General features: G+C 51.6%; 1 protein-coding gene across 12 annotated transcripts in view; it reads left to right on the top strand.

Moving 5' to 3' along the window:
* The window catches only part of NCOR2 (nuclear receptor corepressor 2), a 157320-nt gene that overhangs the window by 47567 nt on the left and 87517 nt on the right, over nucleotides 1-22236 (top strand). For 11 of the 12 annotated variants that reach the window (XM_042035096.1, XM_042035103.1, XM_042035095.1 and 8 more), the window contains exons 6-7: nucleotides 9485-9541; nucleotides 14461-14513. In XM_042035096.1, the coding sequence (XP_041891030.1) occupies nucleotides 9485-9541; nucleotides 14461-14513 (110 nt within the window). Of the gene's footprint in view, nucleotides 1-9484; nucleotides 9542-14260; nucleotides 14321-14460; nucleotides 14514-22236 lie in introns of those variants that run through there. The other variant, XM_042035100.1, reaches the window with a different exon arrangement.

Below are 22236 nucleotides of genomic sequence, written 5' to 3'. Positions count from 1 at the left end.
TGTCAGCATTAGGCTGAGCTCAGCCAGCTTGGTGCCAGGAAATTTTATCACCATTAACCTTTGTGATAGGTGCACTCATTCCAGGTGGGTGCTCAGCAAGCAAAGGTCACGTTGGACACCAAATGTCGGTACAATTTCGAACCTGGCTCTGTGTTCGTGTCTGAATTATCCCAGGGATGATTCTTCCCTATTCTTGTAAAATCCCCTTGGGTGTCGCGTGTAAGGAGCCCGCCTGTGGGCTGGAGGCTCCAACCAACAACTTACCCTTTGGCTTGACAGAAACCAGAGCAGGTTGCAGGGAGGTTCCTCCTTTGGATCTGTCTATGGGCAACAGAGCTGACAGAATCACTGGCCAGTTGTGATGGCTGAGGCTGGGGGATTGGAAGGACCCTTTCCAGTACCACAGGAGGGAGAGGCTGAGCTGGGGCTGCGAGGGGAAGGGAGTGCTGAGCGTTGTCTTTGTGGAGGCTCCAGTAACAAGAGTGGGAATCAGGATGTAATTGCCCTTCTAAAGAACATTCACAGGCTCAGCTTTCAGACTCTCGTGTACTGAATGTTTGGGATGCATTTTAGTGGTGACTGCTCTTCCTTTGCGGCCAGGAGGAGGAAAGCTGGAAGAGGAAGGGTCTTGGGATTAGAGTCAGTTGAGATTGTGGTGGAAAGCAGTGGCTGGTGGTCGGCTGTGGGGTGGCTTTGATGGCAGCAGATCCTCCAGGTGTATCCAGCTGTCTGTGAATGTGGGAGAGCCCCAGACACTCCTGTGCTGACCTGTGGCTTTACGCTTAATTGCAAGGTGAGTTGGTAGGAGCAGAGGGCAGCAAGCCAGATAGAGATGTATTGATCTAGAGTGGGGAAGGTCACTGAGCCAAATTTTAAGCCTTTCTGCCTCTTCTGTGCCATGGAAAAGCAGTGAAGTTGATGCCTTGAGGTCTTCTTGTGGGAAGGGCATCAGTAATGGCTGAGCCAGGGCTCCAGCCCATGCACAAAGGGAAGGAAAGCTGGATTTACTCGCATCGCTTGGCTTGTGGCTTGCTTGAGGGAGGCAGTGCACGGTAAGAAATGCAAATAAAAAGAGGATATTCAGGCCTCAGGAGGAGGCGAGAAAGGAAAGCACCCCAGAAGTGCTGGCAAAGCCTGAAACGATCTTTAAAGAGCAGTGCTGTGGAAGGGGCAGAAAGCCAGCCCTTGTGCCAATCCCAGAGCAGGTGGGAGGCGGCAGCTTCGTGGAGGGGCTTCTGCCTGGCTCTGGCTTAGCTTTTCATGAACCAGGGGTCTGTGCTCCACCGAGCACACGGGTGCTGCCGTGCCCGTTCCCACCGCTGCTGCCAGGCTGTGCCGCAGCCACACACTGCCAGCAGTTATACCCCGAACAAAGGCGAGGCCAAAAACGGTCCATGGGAGAGGAGAGGTTACGTGAGGACAGAGCAGCTAGAAACGCCGGAAAATCAAGTTAGCCAGCCATTCTGTGACCTACTTTCCTTTTGGCGATAGCTGTGGCTTTGCAGGCGTGAATGGTTTCTAATTTTAGCTTATGGTTCATCAGGGAAGTCTATATATTTTTCTCACCACCGCGCTGTGTATGGATGAGGGGTTGGGATGAGGGCGGCGCTGGGCTGTATCCGATTTTCTCCGAATTCAGGTTTGCTGATGCTGAATGCCCATCACGCTGCTGTTCCCTCTTGTGACCTACTTAACGTGTATGATTTTAGAAGTTCCTCGGTGTCAGAGAGGATAATTATGGGAAATGTGACCTGTAATCCCCTCTTGCTACACTCTGCTGGACATGTAATTGATTTCCAGAAAAAAAAGGGTGACTGTACAGATTGTGCTGGAGAAGAGCGGAGAGAAGCTGCTCTTGACTGCAGTCAAATCCTGGGCTACGAGTCTGTTTGGTTGCATTTAGGAAGCTTTTAGGGGACTTGGATTGTAGAGGAACAGTTTATATTCAAGGTCCAGGTGCCTCCTCCCCTGCTGTGTGCTGACCAGAGCCATTTTATCTTGTTTCCAAAGATGAGCTGTGAAGTTGCACCCAAAAAGATACTTTTTGGGAAACCTTTGCAGTATAACAGAGAAAAACATACATTTGTGGATCTGAGCCAAAATTTCCACTGTGAGTGCCAACTGTACCATTTCTGGAAGGATTTTTGAGAATGGGAGTTAACGTTTTTGGTACTGTCTGTGGACTAACCTGAGAACAGACAGTGGGCAGCATTGTCAGAAGCATTTGAGTCCTATTTTCAAAAGTGTGCTCAGTCCTCAAAGAAACAAAGTGATGTTTGAAAACAGTTACGGGGGCCAGAATTGCCAAGAGCGTTTGAAAAGTGCCGTGGGAAGCTCAGCGGACAGTTCTGGCTGCAGGGTGCTCGGGGCTCCTCTCCAGGAGCTGGTTGCTGGCAGGGTGGCACAGAGCTACCTGGAGAAATCAGGTTGGGATGGATGCTTCAGTTGATCCTGAGGCTGACAGCGATGGAGGCGTCTGGGATTTCCTAAATTAAGCCCTGTGAGCGATTTTAGTGTCTCCCCTGTGGAGGAAAGCTGGTCTCTGCTGGGTCTGGCACCTCAGAGGTGGTGGCTGTGTGACACAGCCTCCTCGAGGGCTTTAATTTGCACCTCTGGGATGTGTTATTGTATTGACAGAACTTAGCTTTCTTCCACCTCAAATCCCCATAACCAAGACAGATCATCTGTGTGTATTTTTAGCTGTAGCTGTATTCCACCGGGCCATTCACGGGATTCCTTGCATCCGCCTTCCCTTGAAATCGATTGAACATACCTGGGCTTGAAGATGTTTTTGCGCTTTAAACGGAAATTTCCAAGGCCCTTGCTAGGCACAGGGAGGAGAGCAGCAATGCTCTGTGCCTTTCCTGGGATGCAGGGCTGGCCAAACTCTCCTTGGCAGTGTGTCCTGGAGGAAGCTGCCACCCAGCATCCCACCGTGGCTTGGCTGGGTGCATTCTCCTCCAAGTCACCTGTGTGTCCGAAGTCCCCATCCGCTCCTGGGCTGATGTGCACACAGAGGCACCCGTGACCATTGTGGTGATGTGGAGCCCACAGGTGGCCGTGTCCAGCTCTCTGCGAGCCAGATGCGGGTGGCTGGAGGCTCCCTGCGGCCCTGACGTGCACCACAGCCAGCAGGACTCCTGCTCAGAGGCCAGCAGACAGAAAGCAGCTCGCGTGCTCGTGTCCCTGCAAACCAGCACACGGCAGCTTCCTCTGAAACATTGCGCTCGTTTATCGGAGAGGGAGAGGTCGCGTCAGGACGTGGCGTGACTTCGCCCTCCGTGCTGTGCCAGGGAGGGGACACCTCGTGCTGTGACCCACCACAGAGTGGCCAGGGCTAGGACCAGTCCCCCCATGTGGCCCCTGTGGGTGCCAACAGCCCCGCGAGCCCATCCCTGCTCCGCTGTCAGCCCTCCGAAAAACTGGGTTTGATGCAGTGCAGGCAGTGGAAGCAGCAGCAGCGTCTGTCTTGCTCTTGAGATTGAGCTGGTGGAAATCAATAAGATTAAATTTTAATTCGTTTTCTGTCTTGGTGCTTGTTCCTTCAAAAGGGCACAGCTATCTATCTATAAATTCAGCATTATGCCATAAAATTGGAATTCAAAGGATTGTTTGGAACTTTTTCCACCCCCTGCTGCTGTTGTGTCTGTGCAGAGCGTGTTCCCAGCTATCGGTTTACCCTCAAATACCTTCATAAAGCATTAATGCCCCATCCATAAATAAGAGAATAAATAAATGAAGGCTTTTAGCATTGCAAAGTATAATCTTGCCTTTAACTACTCACAGACACTGGGTGTGACTCAGATCCTACAGGGATTTGATGTCTGTAGAACTCTGATTTTCTATGAACTCCTGATTTACATGAGAAAGGGAAGAATCGGGCCTGCCTCGTCAGCACGGAGCTGGTGCAGTAAATAAGACCTTATCAGTGAAAGTGCTTTTGAGCATTTAATCTACGGGGCTTTTTTCAAATTCCAGTTTATGTGGTAGTTGGGATGGGGGTGTTTCGTATTTGGCTGATGAAAGGGCCTTGTTTGTTTTGCTTTTGTTTCTAATAACTTTTATTCTGCCTCATCTGGGCTTGGTGATGCAAAATGGGCTTTTGGATAGTCCGGAGGAAAACTGGAAAGGCCAGAATTCAGATGCTGTTGACATTTCTCCATGATAGCAAGATTTCCAAAAAGATAAAATTTAAACAATTATCCTGGAGTCATTGAGAATCTTTTAAATTTTTTATTGGATTTTAAGGAAACTTTTGTTTGTTTTGGCGTTTTAATGGTCCTGGTGTCTGTTTCAGGATCTGGAGTTCCCAATAGCTGTATTGACTTAAAAGATTTGTTTGTGATTAACCCAGACCAGATAAGGCCATGTCCTGCATTTTCAGGGCTTGGAAGTAGTGATGAGAATTGCAGAGATCCCAAATCTGCTGGAGGGAGGAAGGCAGACCCTGCAACACAGCCCTGGCTCCTTGGGTTGAGTGACTGGAGCTTTCCTGTAACTGCTGCAGTGCTAAAATGTGGATTTATGGAAGTTTTCTGTGCAGTGCCAACACTTCCAGCAGTTTTGCAGCGGTGGAACGTTCAGCCGTGGTTTGCAGTGGCAAAGCCTTGCTGGCACATCACTTGAACCTTAGTGTGCCTGTGAAGGGCACCACAGCCCTGCAGACAACAGAGCGGGGTGAGTGTGTGAGTGGAAACCCAGCTGTGTCTGGGGGTTCCCCCACTGGCCATGGATGGGGTAGGAGCAAACCAAGGACTGAAACTGTCTGGCAGTGATGAGCCAAAGCCAGAGAGCAGCAAGTCGCTGAAATGAGTCGGCTTGTCACACTCTGTGTGGGGTAGGTGGGGACTGGTGTGGACACACAGCTCCAACGTCACCTTTTTCCTCTGTTTTCTTACTGATTGTGATGAGTCACTTGTAACCCCCACTGCATCATCTGCTGGCCCCAGCCTTGGGGATGTGGCTCAGTCGCTGCTGGTGTGGCAGGGAGATGGCTCCAGCTGAGCACAGGGAGGTGGGGGAGCGTGCAGGGCAGCTGCATCCCATGGGCACCCCTGGAGAGCATCAGCCCCTGGGCCAGGTGAGAGGGGCCAGGCTCACACCATTGAGGCTGACCAATGTTCCCTGGTGCTCAGGGTATTTGGGTTCAAGGAGAGCCCAAGGAAGGGTGCTCATTCTTGGTCTGCTGAGAGCTCTGTGATGGCCATCCCTGCAGGAGCCTGGAGGGGGAGGAGTGTTGCTTTCCCTTCCACAACACTGGGGCTCATCCCACTTGCTTTGTGTGGAAGGCAGCAAATTGTTGGGGTGGTTTGGCTCTCAGAGGGAGCATGCTGAGGTTTAAAGGAGAGAAAAAAATAGTACTTGTGGTTGTAGGAGTGAAAATCTTTCCCTGTGGAACGGGCATTGCCAGGTCGTGGTTTGGTCCCAGCACATTTTGGCTATACTGTTTGCTTTCTGCTGCATGCAGAGAGGTGTCTCGCCTGAGGGTTTCCATGATTTCTGCTGACTTCAGCCACACCTCTCCTGAACTTTGTTTTAAACAAAATCCTGCTCCAGCCTGCCTCTTTGCCATGCTGCTCCCCCAGCCCTGCCTGTCCCGGGGATGTTGTGGTGCCAGGACGGGAACTTTTTCCAGCGCAGTCTCCTGCCTCTGGAAGGGCTTTGCATATCTCTGTGCAGGACATGCCTGGTCCCAAACAGAAACCCTCCCATTCCCCAGCACTGCTGCCTACGGGATGCTATAAATAACCCTGGGAGCACGGTTCAGCTGCAGCAGCTTTGTGCTGCATGGAACCATGGCTGGAGTCGGTCCAAGAAAGTGCCGCCTCCTAATTTCAGATCCGCTTTCTCAAAATAACTCCTGTGTTTCCTTCTCTTCCATTTTTAAACTTTGCTTTAAGAAGAGCCCACGCAAAATCCCAGACTCTCCCTCCTCTGGTTTCGGTTGCTCTGCTGCCTCGTGGGGTTGGCTCGTCATCCCCACGGGAGCTCACATGGCCGGAAAGTTGCTCTCCTGCCTGCTTTCCCCTCCCAAGCCTATTTTAAGTTTCTTCAAAGGAAAAGCAAGGGGCTGGAGTTTGCTTTGGAAGCCAAATGCTCTTTAGGCGAGAGTGAAGATTTTTTTGTAGTCTGCAGGGAGGTTTTTGCTGTTGGTGAAGATCTCTTTAGTTCCAGGCCCCTTGGAGGAGCATGAGCCGGGGTAAGAGCGTGATCTGCCTGCCTGTGTCCCTGCCTGTGCCCCTGCCCAGGGGGAGAGAGGTTCTGTAGGGGCAAATGCTGCTGCCTGCCACATCTGTGGGTTCCCTTGTGAATCCGTGGCCTGCAGTGACCGTGTTTTTGGTTTGGACGTGCTTCTTGATCCCTCCAGAAATGCACTTGGAGGTCCCACGATGAGCACCACTGCTCCTCTGCTGGAGCAGTATTTCAGGATTCTGTACCAGATCAAGAAAAGGGGTCTTTGCCTGCTCACTGTGGAGCTGCAGAGGGACTGTACAGCTGGTGGGGATCTTCATGTGTCTCACTAGAGGTAAAGGCTTGGGTTTGCTTCTTGATACATTTCTTTCTATTAAATAACAGGAATGCAGGCACGGGTGGGGTCATTCAGCAGATGTAGGATGAACCCCGTGGTTTTCTGCTGCAGGGTCCATCACTAAGCATACTCCTAACAAAATTAGTATTGGAACCAAGTCCTAGGTGGCCATGCCTTTGGAAGGGAAAGGGTTTACCAGGACTGTTGGTGGTCTTCAGCAAAGGTCCCGCTGCTGCAGGAGGGCCTGGGGGGGGCTGCCTTTGCCCCTGAACAGTTTGAGGTTTGCATAAATTCTCCCGTCAGGCTTCGGGCTTGCTGGGTCCCTAGGCAGGAACACACCTCTGTGTGTCTGTCTGTCCTTACAGGTGAGCCCCAGTGTGGGGTGGGAACCTTCTGCTGGGTGTTGTGTGTTCTTCCCAATTCTGCCACCAGCTCTCACCTCGGTCTGCCAGGCCTTTCAGACAGCTCGTTATGGTTCTGCTATGATCTGATAAAGGCAGCAAGGAGCATTAGCAATTGCAGTGGGTGTCAAGTGTTAATTGGGCAGCTTTCAAGATAGAGGCATTTCTTTGTGTACGTACAAAGATATGACGTGCTCGGAATAGCTTCTGCTCCTGATCTTTCGTTCTGGAGACGTGTATATTGCAGTTGGTTAATGCAAGACAAATTATGTCATTCTTCTTGATTCGCCACATGTTCTGCCTATGGTGGTTTGCCTCTGGCTTGTCTCATTAAGTTGTCTAAACATGGCAAATGCAGCAAGCTGAACATACTCAGCTTTTTCTCGAAGTAAATCTCATTGTACACACAGACCTGCAGCGTCACTGGTCCTTTGCTGTGCCATCCCTGCTGCGGGCATCTTCCACCAGCGCTGGTGCCCAGGAGAACAGGCCCATGGTGGGACTGTCTGCCCTAAGTGAGGCTGCAGTCTTCTACCCATAATTATGCAGACTGCAATTAATTGGTTTGCTGCTTTTTGTCCCGGGTATGCATCAAAAAAATTTAGGTAAGCTGATGCCTCCTGCTCACCAGCAGCCAATGGCAGGCAGGAGGGCATTGGCCAATTCATCCTCTTGGCCACTGGTGTAGAGTGTTTTTAGCAGTTTTAATGATCCTGCCTCCCCTGAAAATCTTACCCCTGGTTTTAATTCTGTAAGACTTCTTAATGCCACAGTGTTGTTGTTCTCCAAGGTCAGCAGGTTTTATAGCTCGTGGAGACCAAACTATTGATCTCTGGCTCAGAGAAATTCATCCATTGTGTGATGAATTTTTCCAAGGGGCAGGTCCCTGGGCACACTTGGCTCATTCCCATTAACAGAGTCAGGTAGGCAGTGATCAGGACATCTGTGAACCCCAGGGTCTTTTGTGTGTGGATAACCAGGCAGGGATGCACTGAGAGCAGGGCTGCTCTTGTGTGGGGATGGTGCCAGGGCAGGCTCCCTGCGTGGTGACATTGGTTACATCTCTCTCAGCATCCTTGAAGTCGCTTTTAAATTGCAGAGGCTTTGTGTCCTCCTGAGCATACAGTAAATACAGGAACTGGAAACCTTCCTGGTCATGCTGTGGTGAGGCACCTGGGGCAGGCTTTGCAGCTGGGATGGGTCTGGTTTTGGCCAGGGCCATTTGTCAGGGCCTGAGCCCCACGGCGGGCAGGGTGACTCACGCAGCTGCTTGGGGTGACTCTTTCAAAGCGCACGCTGGCAAATCAGACTCTGTGGGTGCACAAGGCCCCGGCGAGGAGTCTGCACACCTACAGCTGCATCAGTGCTTTTGAGGACCTGCCAGCAGTGGGGGGATAGATGAAACTTTTGGAAACTCTCCACGGGCGTGGATGTGGGGGCAAGTGACAGGGCCGTGTGCCAGCCTTTGGCGAGACATCCCTGTGCCAAGTCCTTGGGAAGCTCATCCTACCCTGAGCCAGTATGAGAGGTGCCTGATGCTGGAGGGCTTTGTAAGCCGGACCCCTGCAGCTGAAATCCCTTCCCTGCCCTGGGGGAACTTTGCCCAGGATTTGCCAAGCCCCACTGATTCTGCCAGGAGCCCAGACCCCAGCCCACCCCTGCTCCCCAGGCCTGGGGGTCAGCTCCCTGTTTTAGGCAGCTGGGGATTTTCTGTCTCCCTTACCCCAAAATAGCTAAAACTACCTATTTTATCTGAACCTCAGAAAATCCATCTCCTCATCCCCATCACTGCCAGGTACTTGGCTTTAGTGGCTCAGCCCGTGGTGTCGGCAGCGTGCAGTGATCTGGATTTATTGGACTGTCAGTAACCCCCCTGAACAGCCTGGCTTTGCGAGGAAGTGCTGTTTACTGAAAATGTCATCTTTTATTTAGACTCCTGCTACAGCCAACCCATGTCTTTTTTTTCAGGCATGTTTAATTAGTAACCACTGCACAGCCCCTGACACGTGTTCCTGGGTGGCTTTTTGCCTTTAATAAGCACTAGGTAGCCTGGCCGGGGGCGGGAGGGGACGGGGAAGGGCTCCTCTGCGGCAGGGAGGGGAGGGAAGCGAGAGCACGATGAGGAGCCAAGGGCAGCTCAACTCTAATGATCACATGCTGGTGAAGCGATGAATCCTAGAAAGGGCATCTCTGCGCGAGTGCCGCTCTGCCCGCCCTGCTGCTCGCAGGGCAGCCGCGCAGAGGTAACGGGCACAGTCCCCCTGCCTGGCACCCAGAGGGCTCAGGGATCTGGGTCACTTCCTGGGCAGAGCTCGGATGCGTTAAAGTCAGGATAACCCGAGTGCCGGAGCCCTTCGCCCACGGGTTTTTCCTGCGGGTCCAGAGGCTGAGCTGAACCTTCCCACCCACTCTCAGGCAGGGGTGGGACTTGTGATGGCTCTGTGGAGGTCTGAGAAGGGGTTTTAGCAGAGGGGAGAGCTGGAGCAGAGAGCTGCGACTTGTAACTGATGGCACGAATAACTTTTTTTCTTCCTCTCCCCTTTCCTCCCTGCAGAAGAAGGCAGAGGCTGCCCACCGGATCCTGGAAGGACTGGGTCCCCAGGTGGAGCTGGTGAGTGTCACCTCTGGCTGTGGGGAGCGGGAGCCGGGCCAGGTTTGGAGAGGTTCCTGGGTGGTGAGCGACCGCGGCACCCTGTGTGTGTGTCTGTCAGAAGGAAGTGTGCTGCTGGCCCGGACCTCTTGCTGGCACAGCACCAAGGCAGGAAGCAAAGTGACTGAGATGAGTACTGAAACGCAGGCAGACACATACTCAGAGCCCTCCTCGGAGAGGGTTAACCCTTTGTTTCCTTCCTCACACGCTGCAGTGGAGCTGGAGCGTGGAAGGGGCTCTGGCACAGTCTGCCTCCGCTTGGGATGCTGATGGCTTCGTCTGCTGGTGGCAGACACAGCGCCAGCACTGTGGGGCTGCTGCCTGGTCAGCCAGCCTCGAGGTGCTGTGTGGAGAGATGGGTGCTTGGACTCTCCTCTGTCCCACCCACTGGAAAAGGAGGGGGGTGCTGGAGGGTGCTCCGTGAGCACAGCCCGACTGCAGCTGCCACAACCTGCAGGTATCAGGACTCGCACACTTCCTATTTCGGTCTCTCTCATGCACAGGGAAGCTGAGAAAACAACTTAGAACAAATTGTCAATTTTGGGCTGCTCCCTCATCTGGAAAAATCCATCTGTAAGTTAAAGGACTGATTGCTGGAAGGGCAGCTGGAAACAACCCCCTGGGGGCTGAGTCCTGGAGAAGGGTGCCTGGAAAAGGTGCGTTGGCAGTGGTGCTGCTGGAAGGATCGGACCCAGTCTGACAGAGAATCTCCTGCTTTGCACCAGCCGTGGGATGCAGTGGAGGGAGCCGTCTGTATGAGATGGGAGCAGGCAGCTCACAGGCTTCGACAGCTGTAATTTGCACTTGCCTTGTGGAGGTGGCACTAATTGCTGTCTTCCCCTATGCATAAGGGAGAGGTCACACGTGACAAAGCCCACTTCCTTGTTGGGAAGGTAACACTCATCATTATTCCTCTGAGTCACCAGGGTCAAACCCTTTTCCTCTTTCTGCTGTGAAGGTTGGCAGTGCCCAGGGTTGGTGCTTTCTCATCCGAAAGATGTTGCCTTTCCTTTCCTTTCCTTCCTCCTCCCTTGTTTGTTTTTTTTTTCCTTGTTTCAGTTTGTTGATGTTTTGTCCCTGGGTGTTGACACTGCACGATGGAGGCTGTAACAGAGCCCAGTGCAAACCTTTCCTCTGTCTCTGTGCCTTACTCATCGGAAGGGAGGGGAAAAGGGGAAACCTCACTGAGAAAACCCAGCTGGGCTCTGTGTGCATCCTGCAGGCTGTCTGCTCCATCTGCCATGGGAGAGGCACTTCCTATGGCCCAGCCCCCACACCATGTCGGGCACAGCAGCGCCCAGGACCTGCCAGTGGCCTACGAGAGACGAGATGAATCGTCACAGCTTCTTCTGAGCTGGAAAGGAAGCAGCTCCAGGAAGAAGAGCAGCTCTGCGTGCGCTGCCCCGTGCTCGTGCCTGCTCCACCATGTCACACACCACACGCTCCAGCCCTGTGCCTGCCACAGCCCACGAGCCTCCTACAGGGAGGCTGAGCATCCTGGTGCCAATCCAGTGTCTGTAAGGAGAGGTGTGGCTGTCACCAGCAGGGCTGTGCGTTGCTGTCAGCTCTGCTCAGATGTCCTGTTCTGGCTGTTCAGAGAGCTCTGGGTGGTGCCTTTGGAGCAGTGATGGTGCTGGATGCACACTGGCTCAGTGGCAGGCAGCGTGCCAGGGTTCATGGGTGAGGTGAGAGGTTGCAGTGGAAATCGGTCAGCCGTTGCACCAGAACTGCGTGCTGCTGGCAGATTGCAGCAGGAGGCCCGGGGAATCCCAGGAAGCAGGGATCCAGTTCAGGTCCTGGGAAGCTGGTGCTCCCCTCTGGGTCAGGAGGAGCTCGTGACTCAGTACACCAGGACTCTGGTTCATCCCTGCAGTGTAGTGGTACCATTTTAAAAATATCCCCATGTTTTCCCCAGGGAGAAATGTTTTTGAGATGCATAGTCTGAACCCTGCAGTGTCCAGAAAGCAATTGAGACCTTTCATTCTGTTTTATTTCTAAAAAGCTTTCAGTAAATCCAGGGCTTTTCCAGTAATAGCTTTGCGTTGCAATTGTGTTTTTCTAAAATGTCATCCCCCAGAGAAACGCATTACTTGTTCCTAACCTTGGAGAAGCAATGAGGATGTTTGAGCATCACCTTACCTATCTGACCTGTGAGCTTTGCTTCTGCTTAACTTTCTGAGAAAGGTGGAATTCAGAGCCATTGTGGATGGCTCTGAGGGAAGATGCTGTTTCTCAGTCTCTGACCTGTTGAGAATAAATCTTTAAGTATTTAGTCTGTAAGTTCTCTGTGGGTAAGTAGAACTTGTCCCCTGGGCTTCTTCCACTGCATGGGCTGAGTTACAGTGCTGAGGCTATTGTGCCGATAGAAATCTCTTTGAGGTGCTGGTGTCATGTGGATCTTGGTTTGAGTCCCAGAATTTCTTATTTCTGAATGTTCAGGCATTTCTTTTAAAGTGATGCGTTCCAGTGCTTGTCTGCTAACACTTTGGTTTGCTAGCTAAGACTTGAAGTGTTCATATCATATATAGTGGAGAGGAATCATTAGCTTTTGGTCAGCTGGTTGGCATCAGGGCATCTGTGATGTCCATGTGCACATGAGCATTTTCTAACCCAGGTCCAAACCAAATCGTTAATTCCACTGCTTCTCCCAGGAGGAAGGTCTCTGTGACCTGCCAGGTGTGAGCTTCTTTGCTTTGATTTTTATGAGCAAGGAGGGAAGAGAGACGCTTATTTCTCAGTATTTCCAGTTCCTGCAGTCCTCTTCCAAAAGACAGTCACTGGTCAAGGCCTCCCAGCGGATGCTGCAGTTGAGCTTTCCAGGGTGACTGTGGACGTGATGCTCTGGAGCTGCGGCTCTATTTCTTCTCTCTGTGGTGCAGACCTGCCTCTCTCGAGCTACGTGATGAGACGGATGTCTGTGTTCCTCTGAGCTTTCCAAGCGTGAAGCGCACAGCCAGCTCTGAGCCTGGAGTCGAACCAGCAGATCTGAGAGGATTCATGATAGAAACACCCCTGGGGAAGGGATACCACTGAGAAGGTCTTCTTTGTGAGGACCTGCTCGTTCCTCTCATCTGCCCTGGCTCTGCCAGCACAGGGTGGCCAGGTGTCTCCTGGCAGACTTGCAGCCCGTCACCCCCTCGCCAGGTAATGGACGCCCGGTCACTGCCGTCGGCCCTGCATCCATCCTGGAACACGGGCTTCATCTCCCCTGCCTGTCTGCCTGGGGATTACGTGCCTCTGCGTGGCCCTTCTGCCTGGGGATTACGTGTGCTTTCACAGTGAAGAGGGACACGGCCAAGGGCAGCCAGAAAGAGAAGCTGATGACCTGCTGGGGCTGCAGTGATGGCGTGGGGAGAGCTACACGCAGTCCCTGTTCTGTGTGGATTGATGTGGCTGTCCTGTGTGGCAGCAGAGTGGTGAGGCAGTATCTGTGTAGATAGATAGGCTGTGTGGAGACAGGCTGTGTGAAAAAACAAGCTGCTGTGCCAAGCACCTGTGGTGGTGATAGGGAGATACCACAGAGGAGGTGGGAGTAGCACCTTCTGCAGACTGGAGGGGAAAAGGACCCATCTTTGTTTACAGGTCCTGTTGCCTCCAGTGCTGCTCACCTGGTTGAGCAGATGCTCAGCAGATGTTCTGCCCTTTTCCTGTGCTTAATCTGAGATGAAATCGGGTAGACCCAGAGCACAGTCTGAGCCCTGTGACCACAGTAGGAGGGTGAGCTGGTGTGTGTATCCATGGTCAGGATGCTACCTTCAACTAGGCCATCACATGTCCCTCTGCCTGTGGCCACAAGTGTTAGATGCTCACAGCTGGTTTGGGGAAGGTCTGTGGATAAACTGCCTGAGTACTTGGTGATGTTTTTGTGGTCAGACCTGAGCTGTGCTCTTTAGGTGCCTGGTTGCTTGTGATGGTTGGGCTATGGCAAGCTTTTGGTTATCCCAGTATTGGACATGTTCACAGCATCTTAAGACAGTGAATAGAAATGTTGAATCCTGTGCTTAATCCTGAGCACCCTGTCGGCCTGCTGATGTGGACACAAATGGTGGCAGTCCCTGGAGTGTGTGCTGAGCTGTTAATTACAATGGATGGGATTGAGCCTGGTCTCTCTGGCATCTCTTCCTTGCAGAAGTGGCACCCTCCAGGCTCCCAAGGGTAAATCCCTGGGAAGGGAAAGGTAGCAGGGGCAGTGACCAGGAATGGATCCAACTCTCCTGACTCCCTGCCATATCCCCACTGAGGGTGTGGGGGATAGAGCAACCCTGGGGAAAACACGTGTCTGCCGGAGCCCAGTTGCCCCTGCTGAGGAACAGATGAGCATCGCTGTACTCAGGGGTGCTGGGGGAGTGCAGTGCCGTGCCTGGGGGCCAACCCACCCTTGGCAACGCTGGAAACCCCAGGGCAAACCCTCGTCCTGCCTGCAGTTGCCTGCGCTCAGCTCGCCGGGAGGGCTCGGGCAGGCTTTTGCCGCGTAGACATAACAACTTGCAGCTCACAGACTGTCTCTTCCCGCTCCCCAAGCCCCGCTTTCCCCTCGCCTCCCCCGTGTCATATGTTCCGAGGCGCAGTGCGTTTTTCGATCGGTGAATAACAGCCACGTACTCGCCGTGCCGTGTTGATCTGGACGACGTCGCGAATCGCCTGTTCTGAGCCAGCTCGCTGAGCGCTGCCTGCCCTCCCCCGGGCTGAGCCGGGATGCACCGGGACTCGAGCGGCGCTGCCGGGAGCCAGCACCCTCCAGTACGGCCGGGAGCGGGGCTGGGCACAGGGACGGGCGCCCGGGCTGCGATCGGCACCGAGGCGGCAGCGCTTCTGATGGGTTTAAGTTTCTAAATGTCAGACCGTACCATTTATGCCTTCATTTCTCTTATTTATTTCAGCCGTTATACAACCAGCCTTCAGACACCAGGCAGTACCATGAAAACATTAAAATGTAAGTATGTGGCAATAAAGCTATTTTAAATGTCAGGTTGGGCAGTGGACTGGAGCAGGAGGGGTGCCAGCGTGTTCCCAGACCCCGATTAAAGCTGCCGAGGAATTGTGAGCATCCTGTTAGAGCTGCTCTGGGTGCCCAGCAGTCAGGAGCTGTAGCTTAAGGTGGATGCTGAAGGTGCTGTTTGATTTTCTTGGGGGTGGGGTGGATGTGGATCCTGGCTGGTCCCTTGTTATTTTCCCAGAGAACACTTACCTTAAGTGCTTTCTTCTGTGCTTCACCCGTACCGAAATACGAAATCGGCTGCCAGAGTGTGTGTGTGTGTGTGTGTGTGTGTTTGCATGCAAGAAAGATGAGGTAAAATGAAAAGTTGCAATTACAATTAGATTTTCATGAAGGACCTCTTGAATGTCTAATAACAACTGGTTATTTCAAAGATACTTACCGAGACTTAGCAATCATCTAATTTGACTTATCACCTCAATACATGATTTAATCATCAGCATGTGTTTAATAACCACAGTGACTTCCTGAACATAGAAGAACTATAACAGATAATGAGAATAGCGATAATTGTGATTATTGTTGGAAATTTAAATAGTCAAACCAGATCTGAAACTTTTTATCTGCCTTGAATGAACTGATGATTGCTCTGAGCTGCCTGTAGCATGTCTATTTTGGTACCAGCTCGGTCAGCTGGTGATAATCATCTTTAATAATCTATTAACAAAAGTTAATAATCTCTTGCTTTTCAGCGGTATGTTAATTGATCCCGGGGGTTTATAAGGGAGGAGTTCCCGTACCTTTGCTCTAGGGGAGCATGGTAGGAGCTGGCAGTGCTTAGGGGCTCTCTGTCCCCAAGGGCTGCAGGGAGGAGTGTTTGCTGACGTGACCCCACTGCTCGCTGCCAGGCCCTGCTCCGTTCCTGCTCCACCCAGAGCTTCCTGTGTCATCCCAGCAATGCACTCACTGCAAAACATCCAAACCCAGATCACCCCCAGCCCCTCAGCTCCCACAGGGCTCAGGGGGTCCCTGTCAGTTCAGGGGGTTGATGATTGATAAACCATCTTGTGCGGTGTCAGGTGCTAGCCCAAGGACGTGCTCTCTGCATTGCTGGTTGTGTTTTTCCCCCGGCTCTGATGGGGTGTGGAAGTCACGAGCTCTCGGGGACCCTCTCTTGCCTTGAAGGGCCCCACAGCCATCCCAATGCAGGTGCTGATTGCTAGTGCTGTCCTTGAAGGAACGAGTTAAAAGTAGATTCAAGTATTTCACCCACTCTCCATTGCCCTGCCAATATTTGTGGGTTTGTGATCACATTTTCCTGTGATTTAAACGATTTCCTGTCCTGGGTTGCTGCCTGAAAGACGGGTGCAAACAAGAGGGAACTGACTGCGCAGGTCAGGAGTAAAACTCTTGATAAGAGGTGAAGCCCCATCAAACCAACCATCAGAGCAGGTGTTCCCCTCCATCCCTGCCTCTGTAGGCATCTGCAGGGTTATCCCCACCCAGACAGTGACAAGTCCCCACGTGGCTGTAGCGGTGGCAGTGAGAGACCAAGGAGAGGCTGGAACAGGCAGGCTTGGGGTTAATGTTCAGTGTGATTAATGCTGCAAAAATACGGGAAGGAAACCACACATTTTAATGAAAAGCCTCCATCTCCTCCTTCCAGAAACCTGGCAATTAGCTGCCTTCAACTGGTTATTGATGCCAGCCAAGCACAGCTACAGATCTAGGTCAGTGAAAGGCCCCTGAGCGATCTGGGCTCCAGATGTTGGCTGCTTTTGGCCATGGGTCTGTCTTGGAGGTCCTTGGGTCTGGTCTGCACTTTGCTACTTGTTGGTGGACATGCAGAGAAATTGGTGTCTTTTCTCACATCTCTGTGTCCCTGCTGCACATTAAAGAACATTTTGATGGCTGGGAGGCAGATAGGAAATCAAGATTTTGGTGATTCTTCCAAGCAAATGATTTGGGGTCCTTTAACCAAGAGCAAAAGATACTAGACTTCTCTGTTTTGACCAAGTTATGCTTGGATGTTCACATCTGATCTACAACTTTTCCACAAGCTGAAATTGAAGATACTTTTTGTCTTCTCCTTGTTCTTAATACGTTTGTGCCTTTCTGCTCCAGAAGAGCAGCTTCTGCTTTGTAGCCTGGAGGTGGCTGTTTCCATAGAAGATGGAGTAAATCCTCAGGGTGCAGGGAGACACCAGCCAGATGCATTAGAGCATCAGGACAGCTGCCAGGACACCAAAGGTTATATTTTGCCAAGGTGTAATTGGATGCAGATTCTCCAGAACCAGCTTCGCCCTATGCAGATTTAGCCATGATGAAAAAGCCTTTTGGCAGATTGCTGGAAAATCATCTGGGTTGTGATTCTGTCCACAAATCCTCACTGCATCCTGGCTGTGTTGTGCAAATGGAAACTGCCCCCATGTGAAGCTGGTTTGGAGCCTCATACCTGGGCACAAGATGGCCAGGCTGTTATTGTTACAAATACCTTTTACAGCTTTTTATTTTTTTTAAAAAAAACGTTTCCTAGTGTGAATTTTTTTTTCTCAGTTGAATGTTTGCAAGTGTCAGTGGGAAGGCATTTGAATATCAGAAAGCCTGGATTCCTCGATTTCTCCACAGCCATACTCTCTGCCTTGCAACACTCATTTAATTCTCCCTTCTTGTTTGCTTTGCTTTTCAGCTGGGATGAGTCACGTATGCTAATATAGAGCTGACTGGGGAGTTACTGGGAGAATTTCTACTCTTACTGAAATGTTACTTACCGGTCTCTTATTTTCATGGAGTTTTATGGCCTGTCTCCTATTCAGTACAGTTAAAATTAATTTCATGCCCCAGTTCATTCCAGTGTTTGCAGCTTCAAAAGCTTTTAAGTCCTATTTAGCTGCCTGGCTGTGCTCTGTTCCTTGTCTGCGTGGTCCCTTCGGTTCACCTGTGAGTGCAGGCTTCGAGCAAACATGGTTAATTTTGTATGCTACATCTGCCACGGGATCCAAGGCACCCTTGAGTGGTTTGTTCTGAAGAGCTGACCTACCTTTGCTGGGACCGTGTCCTTTCTGTTTGAAATATCTGCTTTGTTGGAGAGAAGGGCTCTGCCACTCGCCCATCATAAAAGAGGAGGGCAAGGTGGCATTTAGTGCCCTCATTTCGTAGGGATGGGGTGAGCTTTGCCCCTATAGCTGGCTTGGCCCTTGCTGTTTTTCAAGGTGAGAATTTCTTGGCTTTGCAACAGACTGAAAGTTCCTTCAAGATGCATCACAGCCCTGAGCACAACTGGAGACCACTCAAGTGATTCTGCATCAGTTGAGGAGGCTACAGAGACCCTTCTTCTACATTTTGATGAAATACAGCAAATGCAGAAGACGCTGGTGCACCAGTGAAGCACCAATGCCTCTGGTCAAGGTCTTTATTTCAGTGCTTTGCCAGCTGGTTGTACAAGGATGAGAGCTGCCCTTCCCTCCCTGTCACAGTAGTGACTTTGCATATTCCCCAGACTCTGGCTCCAAAGATATTAACCTTCTTTCCTCCAAGTGTTTGAAAAATGACAAGATGTTGTTCACATGAGCAGGATCAATTACCTGCTGTCTGTCTGAAGAGATATTCTCCAAGGGGGCCTTCGTGTCTACGGCGGGAGATTCCTGCCCGGTCAGCCATGAAAAACAGCCTGGCAGGACTCTCCTCCCCCCTTTCCCAAAGCAGTCGTCTTGCAATCATATTCTGTGAGACCTGTATTTGAAAGCAAGATGCGAGCTTCCCTGAGCCTTGAAAAAGCAGACAAAAAGCAAAGTGAATAACCCAGGGTAAGTACATGCAAGGTGTTGTTCATAGGGTTTGCTTTAAGCCTCCCCTTCCAGAACTTCTCCTTGCTTTACACTGAAATTCAGGAATGTAGGGGTGAAACCAGGCTGCATCCCTTCAAGATGCTTAGAGAGGTGTTGGAGAACCTCTCAGAATGTACAGTTAAAACAGATGGAGAGTTTGGTGTGATTTGGGTTTTCTCGCGTGTCCAGATCCAGCAGCAGAGCTGAGTGCACTGTTAATATTTGCACATCTGGGTTGCTGTCTGCAGCTGAGAGCTTCTCAGGGAGAGGGCAGGAAATCTGCCTCTGCAGAATCAAAATCTAAAGTCAGGATTTTCTGAGAGGTTTCAAGACTTCAGAATCTCTTTTTGTTTTCTAAGTGCCCCCCCCCCCCCCAAAAAAAAAAAAGCAGAACAGCTTTCTTCTGAAAATCTCACAACTGCAGCTTTCCAAATCACTTGTCACATTGGGAAATTTAAGTCATCTTTTCATTACTTGCTGTTTAGGGGATTTAGTAGCACTGGATTGCCTCTGAAATCATAGTTGAAGCCTGACATGTAACACAAATGTTCTTTCAAACCCTGTCATTACTAATGCACTCTCTTTCAGGTCTTTTTATTAGTGCTTGTAGACATTTTCCTCATTAGAAATTCACCTAGCAGCTCCCTGCTCATCCCATTCAAGGTTTCTCATCTCTTTTATTCTCTATTGGCATGCACCAAGGCAGCAGATTACCTAGTGATGAATTACTAAAGGATGGAGACACACACTGCTACCTTCTGCTTCTTCCTCTTGCCAGTAAAAAGCCAATACTCATTTGGGGGCTATCTGGCAACACTTGGGCTTGTGCTGTCAGCTTGGGCTTCAGGGCAAGGCAGAGGTGTTTCTGGGCACCAGCAGCCTGCCTGACTGTACATCCAGAGTTGTGAACCTCTGCCACTTCACCCTCAGAGGCACTGATGGTGCTGGGGGTTTAGTCCATCCCGGTGCCCAAGGGCGCTGGGGTAAATAATGAAAGATGTGCTTTGCTTTTCTTCCCCAGAAAGTGTTTCTCAATATTGCAAGGAACTGCTCTGAACAGCTGGCTTTCCAGAAGCATGCCCTGCCTTGGGGTTAGTAGGTTACAGTGTGTTAGCAGCTGGAGCTGTGTGCTCCAGCCATTTCAGAGCAAGCAAGGGAATGAGTGCAGTGACCCGTGACCAGGGTGAGCTGCTCCCTGCCCTCGCTGCAGGGAGTCCTGTGGCTGGAGGGAATCAGTGACTGCCCTGAGCTGCGGCTTGGGATCCTGGCACCAGCCATGCACGGGAGCAGGCGCAGCAGCGGGGAGGACAGAACTGTTTTGGTCTCCGTTGCCTCTAGGCTGGTTTCACCTTGGAGTGTTCTTGCTGGGCTCCTCGGGTCTCCTGGTTTGCCGATCTCTTGTCTCCCTGTGCTTTGTTTGGCTGGAGTTGCCAGGAGCTTCCTCGGTTTCCTACCCTTGCCTGTGTGATCCATCTTGCTGTACAATGGCTTTGCCAGCTGCTCGCTGCCTCCTTCCCATCGCTCTTTGCAGTTTGGTCCCAGCTTTGTTTGCTCTGGCTGATGAAAGACGTTCCTGTGTAATTAAATACCCCTGATTAGTTTTGCTCAAATAGCAAACTTCCTTTCATCTCGTCTTGCACCGGTTGAAGGTCTCCACAGGCTTGGCCAGGTGTGCCGCAGTGCATCAGCTCTTTGTGTCCTTTGGGAGCCCTATCCCAGGGCTTTGGCAGCGTCCACACGTGGGTACACAGCAGCACCGACACGCATACGTGCACCCACATCCTTTTAATATCGCAGCCTCCGGAAGGATCACGGCCAAGTCATTCCTGTGGACCTGGGCCAAGTAACTCAAAAGTCAGAGTTACAGGTTCTCTCCTTGACTGGCTCCATTGTGAAAGCCATGAAACAAAAGCAACCTTGGGCCAAGCCAGTGAAGGTGGAAGCAGCTGCTCCCGCAGGTCTCGCCTTGCTTTGCTCAGAGTGGGAGATGGGTTTCACTCAGCGGTTTGCAGACTGGCTCTGAGAACTGTGCTCCTGTGTGGGGCTCACCAGCCAGGGCAGCGGGGCAGGGGGAAGAGGATGAGTTATGCAACACAGGGATGGAGATGGGCTTCATCCAGTAGATGAATCATTGACCACAAGGATGGGGATGTGCCACCTGGCAGCCTCCGAACACCAGCTCGCCAGAAGCTGGCGGGGCTCTGTGTCCATCCCAGCCTGCCCCATCCTTAGGGACACCTCCAAGGATAAGGCAGGGAGCTCCCATGTCCTCCCCACCCGGCATGGTGTGACGTGCCAGCCCAGCAATACTTTAAACTGCCCACAAGAGTCACTGTTGCTTTATCTAAGGAGCGCCCATTCCTCCTGCCTGGGAGCTGCCTGATTTCTTCACCCCTTTGCGGTTCAGGTCTCCATCCGTGACACTTTTCTTGTGCCCTAGAAAACCGCAGGACTCAGGCAAGGGAAGAGGAGAAGGGAGGAGGGTTGGCACCTTGCAGGAGCAGCCTTTGCCATGTGCCACTCCGCAGTGGTTATTTCCGTGCCCGGCTCCCAGCAGACAGCCGTCACCTTCCCCGCCTGTGCACAGCGGTTGTGCTCGGCTCGGTGATTTGCCCAGGGAGCACAGCGTGTGCTTGGGAGACATGTGGCCCGAATTAACCTCGCTGCAAACGGTTTCTAAGTAACAGCAGTACATGTAGCAAGATAAACTGTGAAGCCTATTTATATTTACCAAGATTGTATTAACCTTTGAAAGGTTGACCTTATGCAAAACCAAAACAAAACAAAAAAGATAAAGTGGCAAAAACATTCAGGGCATGAGGGGGTTTGTTGTTGTTTTAATCCTTTCACTCTTTGATTACTTCAGCCTTGGTGGTGGTAAACATACATCGGCTTTCAAGGCATTCCTGATTTTTGCAGCTGCAGAGCCATTAAGCCTTTGCCTGTGTTCGCACTTTCAAGGTCAGCCGTGATGCACAACTCAAGGCAACCCATCAGCTGCGTAAGAGCTGCTAATTTCCTTCATTTACTCTCCTGTTTTCTAAGAACTTGTGCAGCAGATCAGCAGCAGCAGCGTGTCAAAGCCCGGGTTGCTCCTGGATGTCACACAGGCTGACATGGGGAGGGCAGGGGTTCAATTAGCTGGGCTGGCCCCAGGGGACAGTCCATGACCCCTTGTTGGGGACCATCCCACACATGCTCGTCATTAGCGCCGCCCCAAAGGTTTCCTTGTGTTAGAGCTTCCATTAGAATTGGAATAAACAAACAAGCAGTGGGAATGTGTGTGCTTGGCACAGTGACCCGTTGAGCTTGCTCGAACAGAGCTGAAGTCTTGGAAGGAAATGTGTCTGGCGGGGTCCCTGCAGGAGGGTTTGCTGCCCACTGAGGCGCCACAAGGTGCTGGGGCCTTTGAGGAAAGCTCACCGTGTGTGATGAGAAGGGATGCAGGAGCTGGGGCTGGCAAACAGGTGCTGGAGAGGGACCTGTGGTTCCCAAGGCAGCGCTTGCTGTGGGATCGCCATCGTTCCTGTGAGTGCCGGTGCATGGTTCAGTGGTGTAGCAAGAGGAGAGTTTAGAAAGGGGAAAATGTTGATGCTTTCTGCAATGTTCTCCATTCCTAAACTTAGCCAGGACTGCCCCCAGTTGTCTCTCTAAGTGAGCTGGGCCCTCTGCTCCTTCCCAAACAGTCCCGTTTGCCACTAATTGTGCTGAGGGATTTACAGGGGGAGGAGGGCAGTTTTTCCCTTCCTGCTAGCCACGCAGGAGGGGAATGAGGAAGCAGCAAGGGTGTCTCTTCATTCAGCTAAATCCCATAGAACATGCCTACATGAGACTGCTAAGCTCCTGATCAGTAATTACACACTGCAGCTCTGCCTTTAATCGGGATAAAAGAC

The sequence above is a fragment of the Corvus kubaryi genome, unplaced genomic scaffold (genome assembly GCF_017639235.1).
Source record: "Corvus kubaryi isolate FWS band 111438036 unplaced genomic scaffold, C.kubaryi_AGA036_p1.0 37382, whole genome shotgun sequence".
Classification (NCBI taxonomy): Eukaryota; Metazoa; Chordata; class Aves; order Passeriformes; family Corvidae; genus Corvus; species Corvus kubaryi.
This window is presented reverse-complemented; position numbering and strand designations above follow the sequence as displayed.